The sequence below is a fragment of the Tetrao urogallus genome (assembly GCF_951394365.1).
Source record: "Tetrao urogallus genome assembly, chromosome: 1".
Classification (NCBI taxonomy): domain Eukaryota; kingdom Metazoa; phylum Chordata; class Aves; order Galliformes; family Phasianidae; genus Tetrao; species Tetrao urogallus.
In genome coordinates this window covers 76,256,960-76,273,199 of record NC_136813.1, presented here as the reverse complement: position 1 = coordinate 76,273,199, position 16,240 = coordinate 76,256,960, and the positions used below count along the sequence as shown (strand labels likewise).

The window sequence follows — 16,240 nt, the reverse complement described above, 5'->3', positions numbered from 1 at the left end:
CTCTCCTCTGTAGTATCACAGGAAAAGAAAACCTGTGTATCTCACCCCCAGGATATTTGCTCTCTTGTCAACAGCACAGTATGGCAAGTGTCAGCCAAGAGAGACTCAAGTGAGATGGTGACATAGTCCAGCATTTGTTCTCTTATCAGCTAACACTGGAGGTCCCTTTGTTGCAAATGCTCATGACAGGATGGGAATACTGAGAGAGACCACAGTTACCTACCAACTTCTGTCAAAAAAGAACATCCTTCAAAGAACACTACCAAAAGTAATCACACATAATTAGCAACAGGACAAGAGGGAATGGCTTCAAGTTGTGCCAGGGAAGGTTCAGGTTGGATATTAGGAAAAACTTCTATGAAAGAGTGATCAGGCACTGGAATGAGCTGCCCAGGGAGGTGGTGGAGTCATCATCCCTGGAGGTGTTCAAAAAAACATTTAGATGTAGTATTAAGGGACATGGTTTAAAAGGGAGATATTGGTGGTAGATGGGCAGTTGAGCTAGATGATCTTGAAGGTCTTTCCCAAACTTGGTACTTCTATGATTTTATGATAAGTGGCTCCGAATTATTACTGTGGCCAGCAGTTTGTCTTTTTAGTACTATTCCACAGCCTGTCTGAGGCAAGTAGGACCCAGGCCCACACCAAACATACTTGATCAGGTCCTTCATTTTCCTCCAGAAAGAAAAACTTGCCCCACAAACTGCAGACATACAACACAAGCAGCCAGTTTGCCATTTGCCACAACCACAGCTATAGAGCAGAAACTGTCAGAGGAAATCTTCTCCATAAAACTCCTTGGAGAGGGACAGGAAGGATGCATCTCCTAAGCACATCAGCTGACACAGAAGCTTCCCTCACCGATGGTGTCTCTGTCTTAAAAATCTCTTCCCATAGAGTGGGAGCAGGAATGACTGGTGGGAGGGGTGGTTCTGTCCTCCTCAATTGTTCTTAGTTGGGAGGGAAGAAAAAAAAAAATAAAAATAAAAAAAAAGCCTCTTTAGGTGTTCACTCACCAACTCAGAGAGAATGGAGAGGAGAATCAGAAGCAATCCGTTGGACACGATTAGTACAGAATCAGAGATTATGCTCGCAAGGCAAAATTAATATTACTGTTTCTATCCCATCATACTACTGATCATTTCCAACATCCAATTAGATCTTAATTCACTTCACAGAATCACTTGGATCGAACCTGTGCCTCATGCCAAATTCTACTGTGAATTCTCTGTTAAACTCCAGTGTAACAGGAGAAACAGTCAGGTAACTCGCGTTTCAAAAGCCCAGCACAGTGACCACCTGCACAAGCAGTTGTCCTGTGCTGAAGATTTATAGGTTTAGCATTCTCATAAACATACAGCCCACATCAGAAGCTTAGAAGCTAATTCAGAAGAACAGGCAAGCACTAACCAGGACAGATACTTATTGATGCAATAAAAAAAAAAAAAAAAAAAAAAAAAGCCTGCAAGTATAGGACCAGAATAGCCAAAAGGATTGTCTCTGAATTAAATTTCCTAAGAGGTTTATCCGATTGGTGAACAATAAATTTAAATTAAGTCCACTAAAATCAATATAACAATCACATTTTCTGTCCCTGAGGAGCCATCAGCAGCCAATTGTGAGACTGCAAAAGCCTCCACTTAAATTAGAAGTTGAAATCTGAATGCTTGCTATTGTGTTTCAGTGATAAAGTTTTTTTTAAAAACCAACTCAGAAAAGCAGACAACACTATACGCCATATGGACCGAGAAGGTAGAGACTTTTTGCATGAATTTAGGATGCATTGCAAGCTTTCACTAAAAATTCCTTATTTTATGTACAATTTAGTTCTACATACTATTGTCTCATAAAAGGGAACTACAAATACGTGTCTGTTTGTCTAATGATAACATCTGTAATTATATATCCGGGGGGAAAAGGAAATTTCAGCTAATAAACAAGGTTCATTCTGTGAAAATAGGTTACATTTGAAAGAATCACGATCTGTCTCCCTTGGAAAGAACTGTCCTCAGTGTTCACCCTACCTTAGATTTTGTCTCAGTTAATTAAAGTATTTCCTTTCTTGTTTCTCTTTGCACGGTCTGTACTTTGTGACTGTCTTCTTCTATGTCCATAGCAATTTTTATTTATTTATTTATTATTTATTTATTTGGATTACAACTTTCCAACACTTAAAAATGGTGGAGTTAACATCACACGGAGCCACTCCACAACATAATGCTCTAGAGAAGAAAATCCAAAGCCTGTACAATCTTTGTCAATCCCAAAGATCCAACAGTATCATATTCAGAAAAGCTGCTGAGTACTGAGAATCCACAAGCCCTTCTAAGGAACCTTTCAGTGTATCATCTTTGATTTCCTCTACAGAGATTCAGCTTCCTTAAAGCTGCTGCTGAAGCTTGGAAAAGTCATCCACATTAGAAACTACAAAACTCCATTTTAGGCAGTCAAGTACATCTTAACAGAGCTGTTCACAATTCTTTCTACAGCAATGAACGCAGACAGTGTGCCCAATCTTTACAATCATGCAGAAGTTCATAAGAACAGTGAAGTTAGCACTACACCTCTCACTGAGGGGATAATCAAAGTTTTGCATGACGTTACCTTACAGAAAAGAGCATTATCAAAATCCCTCTGCATTGAGGATTTATGTATTATTTATTTTTTTTTTCCACTCCAGTATCTCATCCTTTCTACTGTGAAATACAAGCAGCTAAATAATCATCTAAAACATAATTTGCTATACAGTGAGGGAGTGCATAAAAGATCAGTGAAAAATGACATGGTTATATGACATGGTTAAATAACATGGTTAATATCATGAAGTTTTTCCTGTTTGTTTGTTGGTTGGTTTTTAAAGGGCAACTGGCACTCAATTATTACATTCTGATTTCTCTCATTCTAACTATTTTACATTCCAAACATAGCACTGTCTAGTCTCATTGTGATTTTAGGTAGGCTTTTTTCCTACAAACAAAGATATGGAAGTCTTAAACCTCTGATGCAAATTTATTTAACAAGCATTGTCCTAGCAGTAGATGTTGTTATCTTGACTCTGGTTTAAAATGTTAAACCGTTCATACATTGAAAAGCACCTGTTTAAATGTTTTTTAGGACTAGAAATTCAAATACACAAACTGCAAATATGCAAACACTATTCATTTCCTCCCCTTTTGCCCCAAGAAATTTACCAGTGCACAGAGCAAGTCTACTGCTTCCAAGATAAGCTCCTGATGGCCAATTCGTGTGACTCCAAGATCTTCCAGTTCTTGATGAGTAATACGTAGTAGCTGGTCGCCACTAATCTTCTCTCTCTCAAAATTCTTAATATATTGCTGCAAGCAATCATCAAGACCTGCAGAAACAGGATGGAAGAAGTAAAGAGAAAAGTTAACAATATTCTATACTGCCATAGGAAGTAATGAATAAATAAATACATACAGAGAATATTTGTCCTATCTTTGAAGATAAACATGTAAACATAATATATATTACAATTGTGATAAGTTATAAATTATAAGTTTTGGAGAGCTATGACAGCCATGCCTTTTCTACCTCTGGATGATACCAATACCAACCACTCCTGAAACTCAGACATAGCTCTGAATTCTTACAGTATACTGTGTTAATGAACATGCACCTGACAGCCTCTAGTAACACATATACTAGAAATGCCTCTATTTCATCCAAGGGGGAAGAGAGGGAACAAGGGAAAGGAGGAAGACTTACTGCCTTCTGCGAGTGCTATATATACTATTATATTAGTTAACAAAATACTGTAAGAGTCTGGCAACAAGGGAAAGCATTTGTGTCAGAGACAAACCAAGAGGCAATGAGAGTGTGAATATATTTAATGCAATATATCAAGAATATTCATGTCTCTTATCCTCTCTCCCAGCACACCTCTGCCATGGCAGGTCACATGATGGAGAAGCACTACTGGAGATGCCATATCCCAGAGACTTTCATGTCCACAGCCTTTTCATAGGACTCTTGACTACAGTACTCCACGAGCAAAACAGCAGAATCACGTAGCATCAGATATGCTCTGATAAGTTTGTTCATACTCTGCTGGTTTCCTTTTGTACAGGATCAGGTTCTGCTTTGGGACCACCACAATTCTAGCTGTTCACTTTTCGTGCCAGTCCAACAATGTTTTGCCAACTACATGTTTTTGCCTTGAGCCAAGAGCATTGCAGAGCATGAGGTAATGTCACAGATCTCTTCCCAACCAATCTGTGCCTCAGAGGATGAGCCCTGCCTAGGAAAGCTCTCCAGCACATGTATCTCCATGCAAAGCAAATAAGAAAAACTTATATTTTTCAGGAGGTATGGAGGGGGGGGTCCATATAAACTTTGAATCAGACTGAATACCCCCTAATGGAGGAACAGGATTGCTACAGAGTAGTAGGAATTGGCAAAGTCTTGAACGAACTAATTTAGACACATCTTCAGAGATGCCACCTTTCTGATAGTTGCCTTCAAACAACAGGGAGCACATCTCTCTTTCCCTGATGACGAAAAGGCATCTGCTTGTTACGTTGTAAGGCAGTGAGTACATTTTTACTTGCTAATCAAAATGTCTGAAAACTCTGAAGATATATGGAAGAGCAAAGACCCGACTGCTGAGCAGGATTCTCAAGAGACCAAGCATATAGCATAAGGCTTCCATAGCATTTTCTTTTCTCTTTCACCTCCTTTAGGGTGCAGGCATACCTATAGAATCTCACACAAGGAACATACACAGGATACCATCATCCTGAAGTGTATGACAGAAGCCTTCTTGATTTATCCACATTTGTACCTGTTTTATTCAAAAGTATTTAGCGCAAGATTTCCATTTGAGAAATTAACTGCATAACTGCATTACAAGCACTGTCTCACATACAGTGACGTTTGTTTTTTGAAAGAAATTGAATATGCCTGACGATACATAAAATGCTTCATCTAAAATGTATTAAAATGGACTGTAGATGTGCTTTTGCTAAATGACTAAAAAAAGACATCGGTATATACTTCTGATATTTCTGTACTTAAGTCCCACACTGCTTACATAGATTGCTGAATGAGAATAATAGATCACTGAATGAGAATAATAAAATTAAAATGTTCAACGTCATCAGGTATCAAAAAAAAAAAAAGAAAAAGAATTCCGAACATAAGAATCTAGCAAAACAAATCCATAATGATATGACAGATGCACTTAGTAAACACTTACTGCAAGTTAAGTCTAAATAAAGCTAAAATTCTTCCTCCTGCTGCTATATATTGTATTTTTATCATTCAGTTGTAATACAGACACAGATGCATATAGTTCGTGTAAGATAAGAAAAAATAAAAAATAAAAAACAAAAATATTACTGACAATTGCTTGACTCACCGATTTCGTAAAATACAGATCCAGGAAAGAACAAAATAACCTAACTGTAGATTACATGACATTTTCAGAATAGCTTTCTACAGTTACTTCCCCTCACTTCCTAAACTGGATATCTTTTTTTAAGAAGTCATTTATTTTTCTGTCATTCTCTTAATCAAGGAACAGAAATTCTTTCTGCAAATAAAACTGCACACTGATAGGCGACACTAATAACGCAAAAGGGAAGTCAGCACTCCTCATTCACACCTTTCAGCCCCCAAAGGCTTGGCAAACAGGCTTGTATGCCAGCAGCCAGCAAACTGCAAGGAACAGGCGTTCCTGGTTTACAAGGCCATTTAAGTTGGGACAGAACAAGATGTACAAGATCAACTGCCAGGGGTCCATAGAGACACCCTGGAAGCCAGCAGGGAAAGCATAGCTTTCTTTAGAGCATTCTGTCTTTTGCAGCACTGCATGATCCCAGCCTCAGTGTAGCAGAAATTGTTCTGTGATGACAATAACTGAGGAACAGTCTCATATCCAACAGCCCCCTCTCCTTCCAAATAACCCTAGGATTCTCTGAGTATATGTAAAGGCACAGACATTCGATTAATGTAAAACTGTATCGTGTTAGTTCTCTTCCTTTTAGACCTACTCTTTAAAGGAAATATTCCACTATGTAAGTGGTTGGGTTTGAGTTTTGACAGAGTCTTCAAGTCTCATGCTCCAGAAACATCACACACTTCCCAGAAGGCAAACTCCCCTATGCTGGATGCTTTCTCTCTGAGCTTACCAGCCAGGAGCTTGGCACTGCTGCTAAACCCCTCTGCATTCTCATTCCACAGCCAGCTCAACAGGGGTCTAGATGTGATGGAAGATAACCTTGGAGTTATTTTCCAACCTTGGCAACTCCATGATTCTATGACAGAAAGCAAATACATTGCACATTTTTTCAGCCAGAATACCACTGAGGTACTGTGTTTGCACATGTACTGTTCTCTGCATTAACAGAAAAAGGAGTAACACTCTTCACTGAGTTTAAAGCAAGCTATATCCTATGTGACTGAACAAATAATAAGCAACAACAAAAGTGAGGAGAGAGGCAAAAAAAGAAAAGCTTTCCAAAGGAAACTACTCAGAAATCAGTGCTTTAAACATAAAAAAAAAAAAAAAAAAAAATTCTCTTTAAAAAAAAAAATCTCTTGCAAGCAGAACGTACCATAGCTATATATTTTTTTCTCTATTCTGTCACTGATTTCTGCCTTTTGTGAGCCAAGCTGGAGTTCATCAAATCATTAAAGACTTTTAGTCGCTCACTGATGCGAAATTGGACAGATTTCTATGAAGTGAATTCCTGTTATTACAGTGGCACGTTAGAAACTGATCGGGAAATGTTTAATTTCATTTTTCTACTCATAAGATTTTCTGGAAAAAGACTGCAAAGATGCAGTGCTACTCTCTGGGGAAATCTTCTGTGTTTGCAGTCTTCTAACTAATAACACAATCGCACACTCCATGATCTTTCTGAGGTATTATCTTATTTTCATGCATGTATGGGGTTATCTTTTGAAGCAAGAAAAATCATCAACAACCATCTAGCTCAGAGCCAGAATGTTATGCACACCTGTGGTAAATCAGAGGTATTTCATTGAAGGGTCATTTTCATCTCCCATTTACATCTCAGTTCTGATCCTACCACCTGCTTCTTTTCAAGAAGTTCAGTTTCCCTCCCTCCTCTCAGGGGATGCCTCTGTAAGAAGTGAGCTATCTGCTAGGTCCTTAACAGAATGCATGGCAAGGACACAGACTATCTGAGACATGGATTACGTGTATGCAAGTACAGCGATAGTGCATCTCCACTATAGTTAAGATATGAATTTGTTTCCTCTGAAAATTCAAACAGAAGTAAATTATTAATTTCATGTATCAATGTCTCTTTAAGAGACCAGTGAACCCCTAAATAAGTATTACAAAATATGACTAAAAAAACCCTTTTTCTACAATGAGATCTACTCCCAGATTTCTAATCAGTTGCTTAGCAGCTACAAGAGAAGATACAGCTCTAAATACAGTGACAACAAGGTAGAAAAGTATTCCCCAAATTGGTGGCAAAGAAATTTTTTCTTTAGTTTTTTTTTCCTTTAGGTTCTTCAGGAGAACTACAATGAAATTGACAGAGCTTGTGTACTTACTAATCTTTTTTCCACCTTGGGGTTAAGGAAGCATTATGAACATTACAGGTCTAACCTTCATACCTGAAACTCTGAAAGAGGACTATATTTTTGTGCCTCCTTGGTAAATCAGAACGAGGATGTAAACTGATAACTTCCCTTGGTATGTCCTTGTTCTCTAAATCCCACAGTTACTGAAGAGCGATAACATACACACAACACATGGAATAATTTTGCAGGGGAGAGGAAAATATTCTGCTTTCTTAAACAGAAGTGAACATTTGTAAATCAAACCAATCTAGCTTTCAGTCTAAAAGGGAAGACTATGCCCTACATGAACTCTGTTAGTTTTACACCTTAATAAATTCAGGCAGTGGACTACAGCACAGCATTTAGTAAGTCATTTTAAAGAAAGTTTAAGCTAGAGTTTAACATGAGCTGGCCACTTGTGTAGCACCATGCAATACCACCTCAAATGACAAACTATTATTACAACATTCTTACCTGAACTAGCATGATGGAAGACAAAATCAGTTGCTTTCTCCTCTCTCAACAAGTAAATCTGCATTACATTTAAATCAACCACACTTATGGACTGACCACTGTAGAAACTGCACGTGGGTCCACGACATCACACATCATTTTTTGAATTTAAATGTCCAGCTGAGTACACGATAAGTTAAAGCACTGTGCTATGATTCACACATTTACTTTATTAATACAGAGCTGGTAGGATACTAATTTGGTCTCATTATTAAAAAAAACCTTTCCTTCTGCCAAACAGCAAGATCAGCAAACAAGAAACCTCTCTGTACTTCACTCAGTTCAAGCAGAGGGTTGTTTCTGGACACGGCCAGCAACCCAGAGCCGGCAGTTCCCATATGGGACACGCATTCAGACATCCGCTGTCAGGGAACTAGAACGTGAGGGAAGACACAAAAAAGGAAAGACTTCACCACAATCTCTTCATGGGAGATGAACATCTGGAGACTCTCCACATCCTCCAGCCATCATGAGCAAGACCAGCCTGCCATTCCCCACTTTAGAGGTAAAAAATTATACTCTTCTGTCCTTAGAGATGCTTTGGGATCTACAGCACCTCCTGGGCATTGTATTTGACAAGCAGATGTCACAGTTCTCAGAGATATTTTAAGTGCAGTAGATAGCAAATGTCTACTTATGACAGGATGGCAGCAAAAATTAATGCCCAGTCCCATATGAACATTGCCAGCTAAGAACTGGGAAGCCAAAGAGAGCAATTTGCAAAGGTCCTGAGTTGAAATCCAATCTGGGGTAAGAAGCACTGTCCAGAGTCAGTACTAGTTCCATAATTAAAAACCAAGTCCTGTTCTAGTAATTTACCACTGAAACATCTACTGTTCCTGTGACTACAAATACATTCTCATTTCTTGATCATGAGCTTTTATGAGACCTGGAAAAATATTCATTATATGAGAGTGCTGGCAATAAACTGCAATATTTTTTTCATCAAAAAACTCACGTTAAGACTGAGCAGATCATACCTGGCTCATCAATAGCTCCACTTTGTGAAGTCTTGCACCAATTTTTAAAAAGGTTTTCTTGAGAAAAAGAAAACTAAATTAAAACATAGAGAAGGAAGAACTATGTATACAGACTAACTACAGACATGATTTAAAGATATGCAAAACCAAACAGGGTTCAGTATCTAATAGATGAGATTTTCAGTAAAACAAGTCCTAGCTGTTAGACTGAAGGCTTATTATGAAAGTTGGGCTTGTTAATTATGAAAATAATCCCCAGTGTTGTGTTCAGTTGTTGATAAATGTCATTATTCATATTTCTCTGAGCATTTTGTTACCATTATGCCCATCTGTATACCAAACCCAAATTTCTACATAACACATATGAGTTTTGCTAAGTATTTGAAATCTTAAAACACAAACAATTCTGCAACATCCAACGTAGAGCTACATTTCTTTGAAATTCAAGAAATAGTACCCCTGATTATCAATATTGTTCTCAGTGTAAGAGGTTATAATTATTGTTATATTTAGGACTCTGATATTGGATTAAAACAACTACATTGTTCAACTCCAGCTGTGGCCTTTGCACACCAGAAATGCTGAAGTGCGCTGAAAAGTTAGTGTGGCTGATAACAGCAGCGGAAATCTCTTTGCTAGTCGTTGCCAAACAACCCACAGCATCATTAAAAATCAGGAATCCCTCAAACGAAGCTAATCAAAGGAAAGCATGCACTGCTCCTGATAAACACTACTATATCCAGCCACAGGGGCACAGGGCAGGCACAATGGGGATGGTAGAAAGCATGCATTCATCCTCATAATTGATTGTGTAAAATGACAGCTTTTAAATTCAGACTCAGAAGTTCAGCACAGTTCAGGAGACATCAAGGAATAAACTACAAACATCTGAACAGTAAGGACTTTTTCCTTTTTCCTTTTTTTTTTTTTTTTTTTCAATTTTTATGAAGGAATCCTTCTTGTATTCAGAACTAAGAAAAGACTGAGAAACAATGAAGTTGTTTCTTTTAATACTGTGCAGTACCAAAACCATAACTTCTCCAACAAGTTACCCAATTATTATCAATATTACATAACTAGAAACACTGAATCAAATTCCACCAGGAAATTTCAAAGAGAGAATCCCCTTATCATCTCAAGTTCTGTCGTACACTAATGTATGCCCCATTGATCTCTAAAACAGCTTAGAGGACATGAAATATACCAATAAAACATTACAAAAAGAGAAGAATGCAAGTGGCATTGTCACTCTGAATGGTAGGATGAATATATTTTTTATGATACAGAAGAATCCAGCCAGTCTGGTCGTATTCAGGATTCCATGATGACAGACTTTACACAACGTAATATACAAGGAGATCCAGTTCTCTACAAGATTCAAACATGCTAGCCAATAAAGGCATATCCCTGCTGAATAGCTTGACTTCTATTCCATTTCACTTTGCACTCTCCTTCCCTTTCTTCATGTGTAGTTCAGATTGCAGATCACCTCAAAAAGAAAAGCCTTTGGGATCCAATCAATCCTTAACTTTTTCCCTCAAGGTACCACATTTCTTTACCAATTACCAGAAGCAAACTAGAACATGTTGCAGCTGTCTCAACATACAGGCTGTTTTCAATTTGCATTACAAAATTGCATTTCTAAGTACCATTCACTAAAACCTATTACATCTATTTGTGTTTCATCAGAAATTTGTTTTACTTTCAAATGTTCCCATTTTCCACATGGCTCATTGTACATCTGCCTGCATCTCTACCCCTTTAGGGATTTCATGTTTTCTAAGCGCCTGCTACCATACATCAGACTATAAGGAAAGATTTCACTGCAAATTCGTTTTGCCTAAAATATAAAGCAATTTATGAGAGTACAGATTTTTTCCACATGTTCTTCTCACCTATAAGCCTTCTAGAGGCTTATTTGTAATGGTATATTTGCACTGGTGCAAAAAAAAGCTTACAAAGAGAGCAATTGTCCATCTGACACCAGCATATGTCTTTTAGACTCCTCTAGCATGCCCCCCAAGGATGTAGTAAGCACTAACGATGTTCAAACATGCCGCAGGCAGCACGGCCTGAATCAAGCCCAGCACCAGCGGGACAATGCCAGAGCAAAGGAAAGCAAGCAAGGGCCCAATTTGCCTTGTGCAAGCCCACAATCTGTACTCAGCTCTATGCCCACTGACACACAGCACCTGCCCAATGCAAAGTCCTGCACCCTGCAACAGTGATAAAGCAAGAGATGACTGCAAGCATTGAAATGCAACCACTATATTCCCAGAGGCTTTGTCTAAGTAAGCGTGCTGTTGGCTTCTCCAACAGCTAGAAGGAACAAGGAGGCTGAAATCCCCTCTGGACTTGAGATAGAGAAGTCCAATTTTCTGTAGCTTTCCATCATCTTCCATGATTATTTGCAGCTGTACTTTATAGGATCACATATGACTAAAGGAAGTGCGAAGCTGTCAAGTGTCTCAGCTTACAGCAGGCAGGCAAGAAAGTTTCCCCAAACTCTTGAGTGAACTCCCGCTCACTCTCCTGTATCGCAACGCCCATGCAATTCCCAGGCTCAAAGCTCTCTTGAGCAGAAGTTTGCACAATCCGGCACAGTCTGAGATTTGGGATGCCTTTAGAGCTGTGGGCAGAAAAAAAGCTGTACATCCCCCTCCACATGACAAAGAAACATCTGTAACTTAAAATTGCTGGTCAAATAGTGTGATGTGTAGGAGGCACTTAAGGAAGAAAGGGAAAGCTATACTTCTAATATTCATTACTTTCTTACAGCAGTACTTCAGATGCCTCAGCAACCATCCTACAGCTCTGCAAAACATAAATGAATCATATATTAAACGGAAAAAACAAGTATAATGTGTAAGACAGTCAAAAGATGTTTATGTAAGCCAAGCATACCCCTGACATTAACCAAGTAAATAACTAAGTACTGGTTGTTCTTTCAAATGCCTTCACATGTTTGCGTTTTCACAGAGCACTCTGGGGCAGCCACATTAAACACACTGTTGTTGTCACAAGAAGGGCCCTCCTCTTCTCCCTCCCTCACATGGGCTAATATATGCTATTACGCAAAATAGTCAAATAAGCTCTGCCATAGCCTTTATTAAAGTTCTTCTCCATGAAAGCCAGCTTTGCTGCCAAGAATTTGTTAAGCTAAAATACAACTTTTTTGGAGCAAGCTGGAACATCATGTTCCTGAAGAAACAACACAACAGTTGTCAAGGATATAGTTTACTTCAGTATTATACACTGCTTCACACTATGGCAGAAATCAGCTAATAGTTCAGATAAGCCTTCAAGACTTATATGGTGATACCATCACACACAGTCTATGGATTCCATGAGTCCCAGAAGTTTAGTTAAAGCAAAGCAATTCATTTCAAAACATGAGCAATTCTTAGGTCAGGCTGCAATGACACTCAGCCTCTCTCCAGAGCAGTAGCAGACAAGATAGTAGCCTAGATTGGGAATGTCTACATGATGACTTCCACCTATGCTCCAAGTTGCTCTTCCTTCTCCCACATGCAGTCTTCCTTATACCACCTACAAGACCATCAAGCATACACAGGTTCTGTCCACTTTCTTCCAGGACTTATTCAGGATTGAGACAGAACCCTAAGGAGGTTACCCACTGCCGGACAGAACATGTACAGATAACTTTACAAACAGCCCTACAATTTTATTACTGCTATGCACAGATCCCATCTATGTTAAGAAATCAAAAACATTACAGCTTCTTTTCTAAGACAACCTGTTACAAACTCTATTCAAAGTAAAAAGCTTAAGTAAAGTAGATGCAAGTGTAAGTTCAAAAGCATGTTCTTCCCAACTCTCTTTCTCTCATTAAAAGAGAGTAATATACATCATAATGTAAAATTTATAATACAAAATGAAAACATGTAAATTGAGAGTGCTTCCTACATGACTGATTGATGGGAAAATACATTTGTTAGTTTCCTATTTTCTTTGGCAATACACTGTCCAAAATAACGTCCTCAGCTTTGCATAACTTGTAATTACATAAAAAAAAATTTTTAAAAATCTGTTTAAGTGACATCTTATAATTTCACTAGCTTCTCATTTTGCATAATCATTTGCTCATATAATTTATCCATATGAGCAAAAAGCAGTAAGCAGGAATTAAGGCCTTCAAAGACTGAATTAATCTACAGCGACATGTTACTGTCTCTTAAGACTCATCAATGTTATATCCCCAGGAAAAAGAGATGAGCACACACATAGAAAGTAATGTGTGCATACATCACACAAAATTAATATTTTTTTTTCCCCAACTACTAACTGCATAGTTCTAAAATTAATGACATGAAACCTCTGTTCCTTAAGCTCTTCACAAAGACAGGATGAGGTATTTATTTCATCAAACATTAGTGTTACACACTACATACATTAGTGCAAAATGTTGCATTTTAATGCTACTAATATTTTCTAATGCACCTGTGCACACCCATTTACTTAACCAATGCAGAGATTAAGATAAAGAAAACCTGAAATTCCTACATTTTGCCGTTTTGGGGGAGGAATATTCAGAAACATCAATGCGGAGGAGGATGCACACCACTCTCAGCCTTCCAGATAATTAATGTAGAAAGAGGCCAGAGACATCACAGAAAACTAGTCATCAGCAACAGCTCTCAGATCTTTACTAGTAGGCAATAAAGGACAAAGTGATGCTCTCGTGCATTTTCTTAGGCATGCTTACAAACACCTTGGCACCAAATCATATAGAAGGCATGGTAAACTAAACCGGACAGGTTTAGAAAAGCAGCAGTTTCACATGAGCTAATATATCAAGACCTTATATGAGATAAAAGGAAAAAAAAAAACAAAAACAAAAACATACAGGATTTAACACTCTGACCTTGAGTTTCCTTTGAGTGATCATCATCCTTTATTCTGCGATATCCCTGAATGGTAGAACTAAATACTTGTATCAGTCAACATGTGATAAAGTGTCCCAGTTATGCATATTTCTACCTATTTCCTCAAGATATCACCAGGAGGTAAACGTTGTTTGTATACTTCCTGTGCTAGCTATATATGTCCAACCATAGTATGCATCTTGGGCTTGTTGTGCTTTTCCTGCCCAACTAAGCACTGTTTACTTTATATTATAAAGTGCTAGAAAGAGTACACAGTGCAAAACTACTAAGTATTCTTTTAATATCCGATCTAGACCTGTATAAAAGCTAGGGGAAAAAAAAAAAGCCAAAAAAAACAACAACAACACAACAACAACCATATGTCCTATATATGTCCCATATATATGTCCCATATACTTTTTTTTTTTTTTTTACTGTGCGAGATCTTCCTTATTCCATATTCAATCTTAAAAGCATGCCTGCAACACAGGTTAGATGCCACTTCAAGTAGTCATAAAAGGTGAATAAATGAATAGCTTGTTGACCATAGTAATTCTGTTTAACTTTGCATGCCTTCCTCTTTGTGTGAAGGAAACAACTGTCCTTGTTACCTACCACAGAATTCTTTAGTCTCATTAAAAAAAAATCTTTCTGAACTTCAGTAAGACTTAAAGGGTGATGTTTTTGAGAAGAGAACTTACTTCATTTGAGCTTATTTATTTCCAAGCACCTGTTCCAAGATATAAAATGCACCACTTGATGATCATTTCCAAATGCCAACAGGTCTGTTAGACATATATGTATCAACTATGTTCTAATCTTGCACTGCATTACATGCATCCCTGTGCTCACACAGAGCAATGATAGATGGGGTCTGGAAAATCTAATGTCTGTCAAGATACGGTGCCGATCCCTTTCTTGTGAGGGAATCTTCCCTGATGAAGTCCCTTTGGGAGCTGGTGCTCTGCATAATGGCCAGCTTCATGACTGTAAAAGGGAGAAAAGTGAAAAATGGAAAAGGCTTCTCAAACTTTTAATATTAATATTTCCACATTAATATCCTGCCAACTCATTGGTGTATCTATGAAAACAAAAACAACAGTATGATAATTTAGGACATTCAAATTTCTTAATCAATACTTATGTGGTGAAAGTTACAGACAGAAGAAGCTTCTCTAGGCTGGAGGAGTTTTGCAACACACTGTCCCAGCACCCCATCCTACAGCCAGATGACAGAACTCCTCCCTGAAGACCCTTGTCTTCTACATAGCTGCCGCAAGTTCTATCACCTGAAACTGCAGCAATCCCATCTGCAGCACATTCCAACAGGAGCAGAATCATTGTGGTTGTCACACAGCAGCAAGAATTTATAGCTGGCAAGCCCTGAGCACCAGTGACGCAACCTTTAACAAACGAAAGCCTGTGTGGCTCAAGTACACAGTACTTTACTACTAAGTCTACAAGGCCAGTTTTTCCACATAGGAAAGAAGGCAAAGCTACAGGTTGATAAGAAAATCTTGACAACAGGACAAGATTTTTGTCAGAAAACTAGCCACCATCTTCAGCAGATGGGAAGGGAAATCTTGTCAGGACTTCCAGTGGAAGAATCTATCCTACCACCAAGCTAGTCTACGTAAAGATCAGGCATACTTTGCCTCTATCAAAGCAACTTTTGTTTTTTTCTTTTCCCCGCAATTAACGATACTTTTCCTCACTACACCTGTTAATTTACTAGCCCAACCCACTCCCCCTCTTCCTCATCTTCCCCTTATTCTCTTTGCAGTAATGGAAAAGCCAACAGTATGCTAGCACCCATTTTTCCACCCTCCTCCCTCTGTCAAGGTCAGTGTCTCCTGCAGCACACTGCTTTCAGATCTGGCAGGAGACGTTCAGCAGACTGACAAGACCCTTGAGGATTTAGCTACAGCATGTGAGCTGCTGTTAACATCAAGGAAGCCACCCAGAAGGTGTCCCTACATTCATCTTACTGCTGCTACTTGGAAAACCCATGACTAGCAGCAAAGCTTCCAAAGTCATTTGCCGAGTACCAGGGTGGCAATATTGCGGTGCACCAGTATTAGAAAGAAACTCATAATTCTCCTACATTAAAAAATAAAAATAAAAAAATCAAACTGAAGAGCCTGCAGGGATACTCCCCCTGCATTAGAAGATGTGCATCTCCACCATTTGCAAAGAGATTTTATTACAACCTATTCACATTACAAGCCAACCCTTGGCAAATGAGCTGTGCTTTGAATTCCAAGTGTTCAATAGGAGATCTTGTTAATTTAATTCTTTTAA

At 38.4% G+C, this 16,240-nt stretch overlaps 1 protein-coding gene across 4 annotated transcripts in view; it reads right to left on the bottom strand.

The window, feature by feature from the left end:
• CNKSR2 (connector enhancer of kinase suppressor of Ras 2) overlaps positions 1-16,240 on the bottom strand; it is a gene marked incomplete at both ends in the record, with an annotated part of 204,118 nt that overhangs the window by 167,149 nt on the left and 20,729 nt on the right. For all 4 annotated transcript variants that reach the window (XM_079536249.1, XM_079536250.1, XM_079536251.1 and 1 more), the window contains one exon: positions 3,192-3,355. In XM_079536249.1, the coding sequence (XP_079392375.1) occupies positions 3,192-3,355 (164 nt within the window). The remainder of the gene's footprint in view (positions 1-3,191; positions 3,356-16,240) is intronic.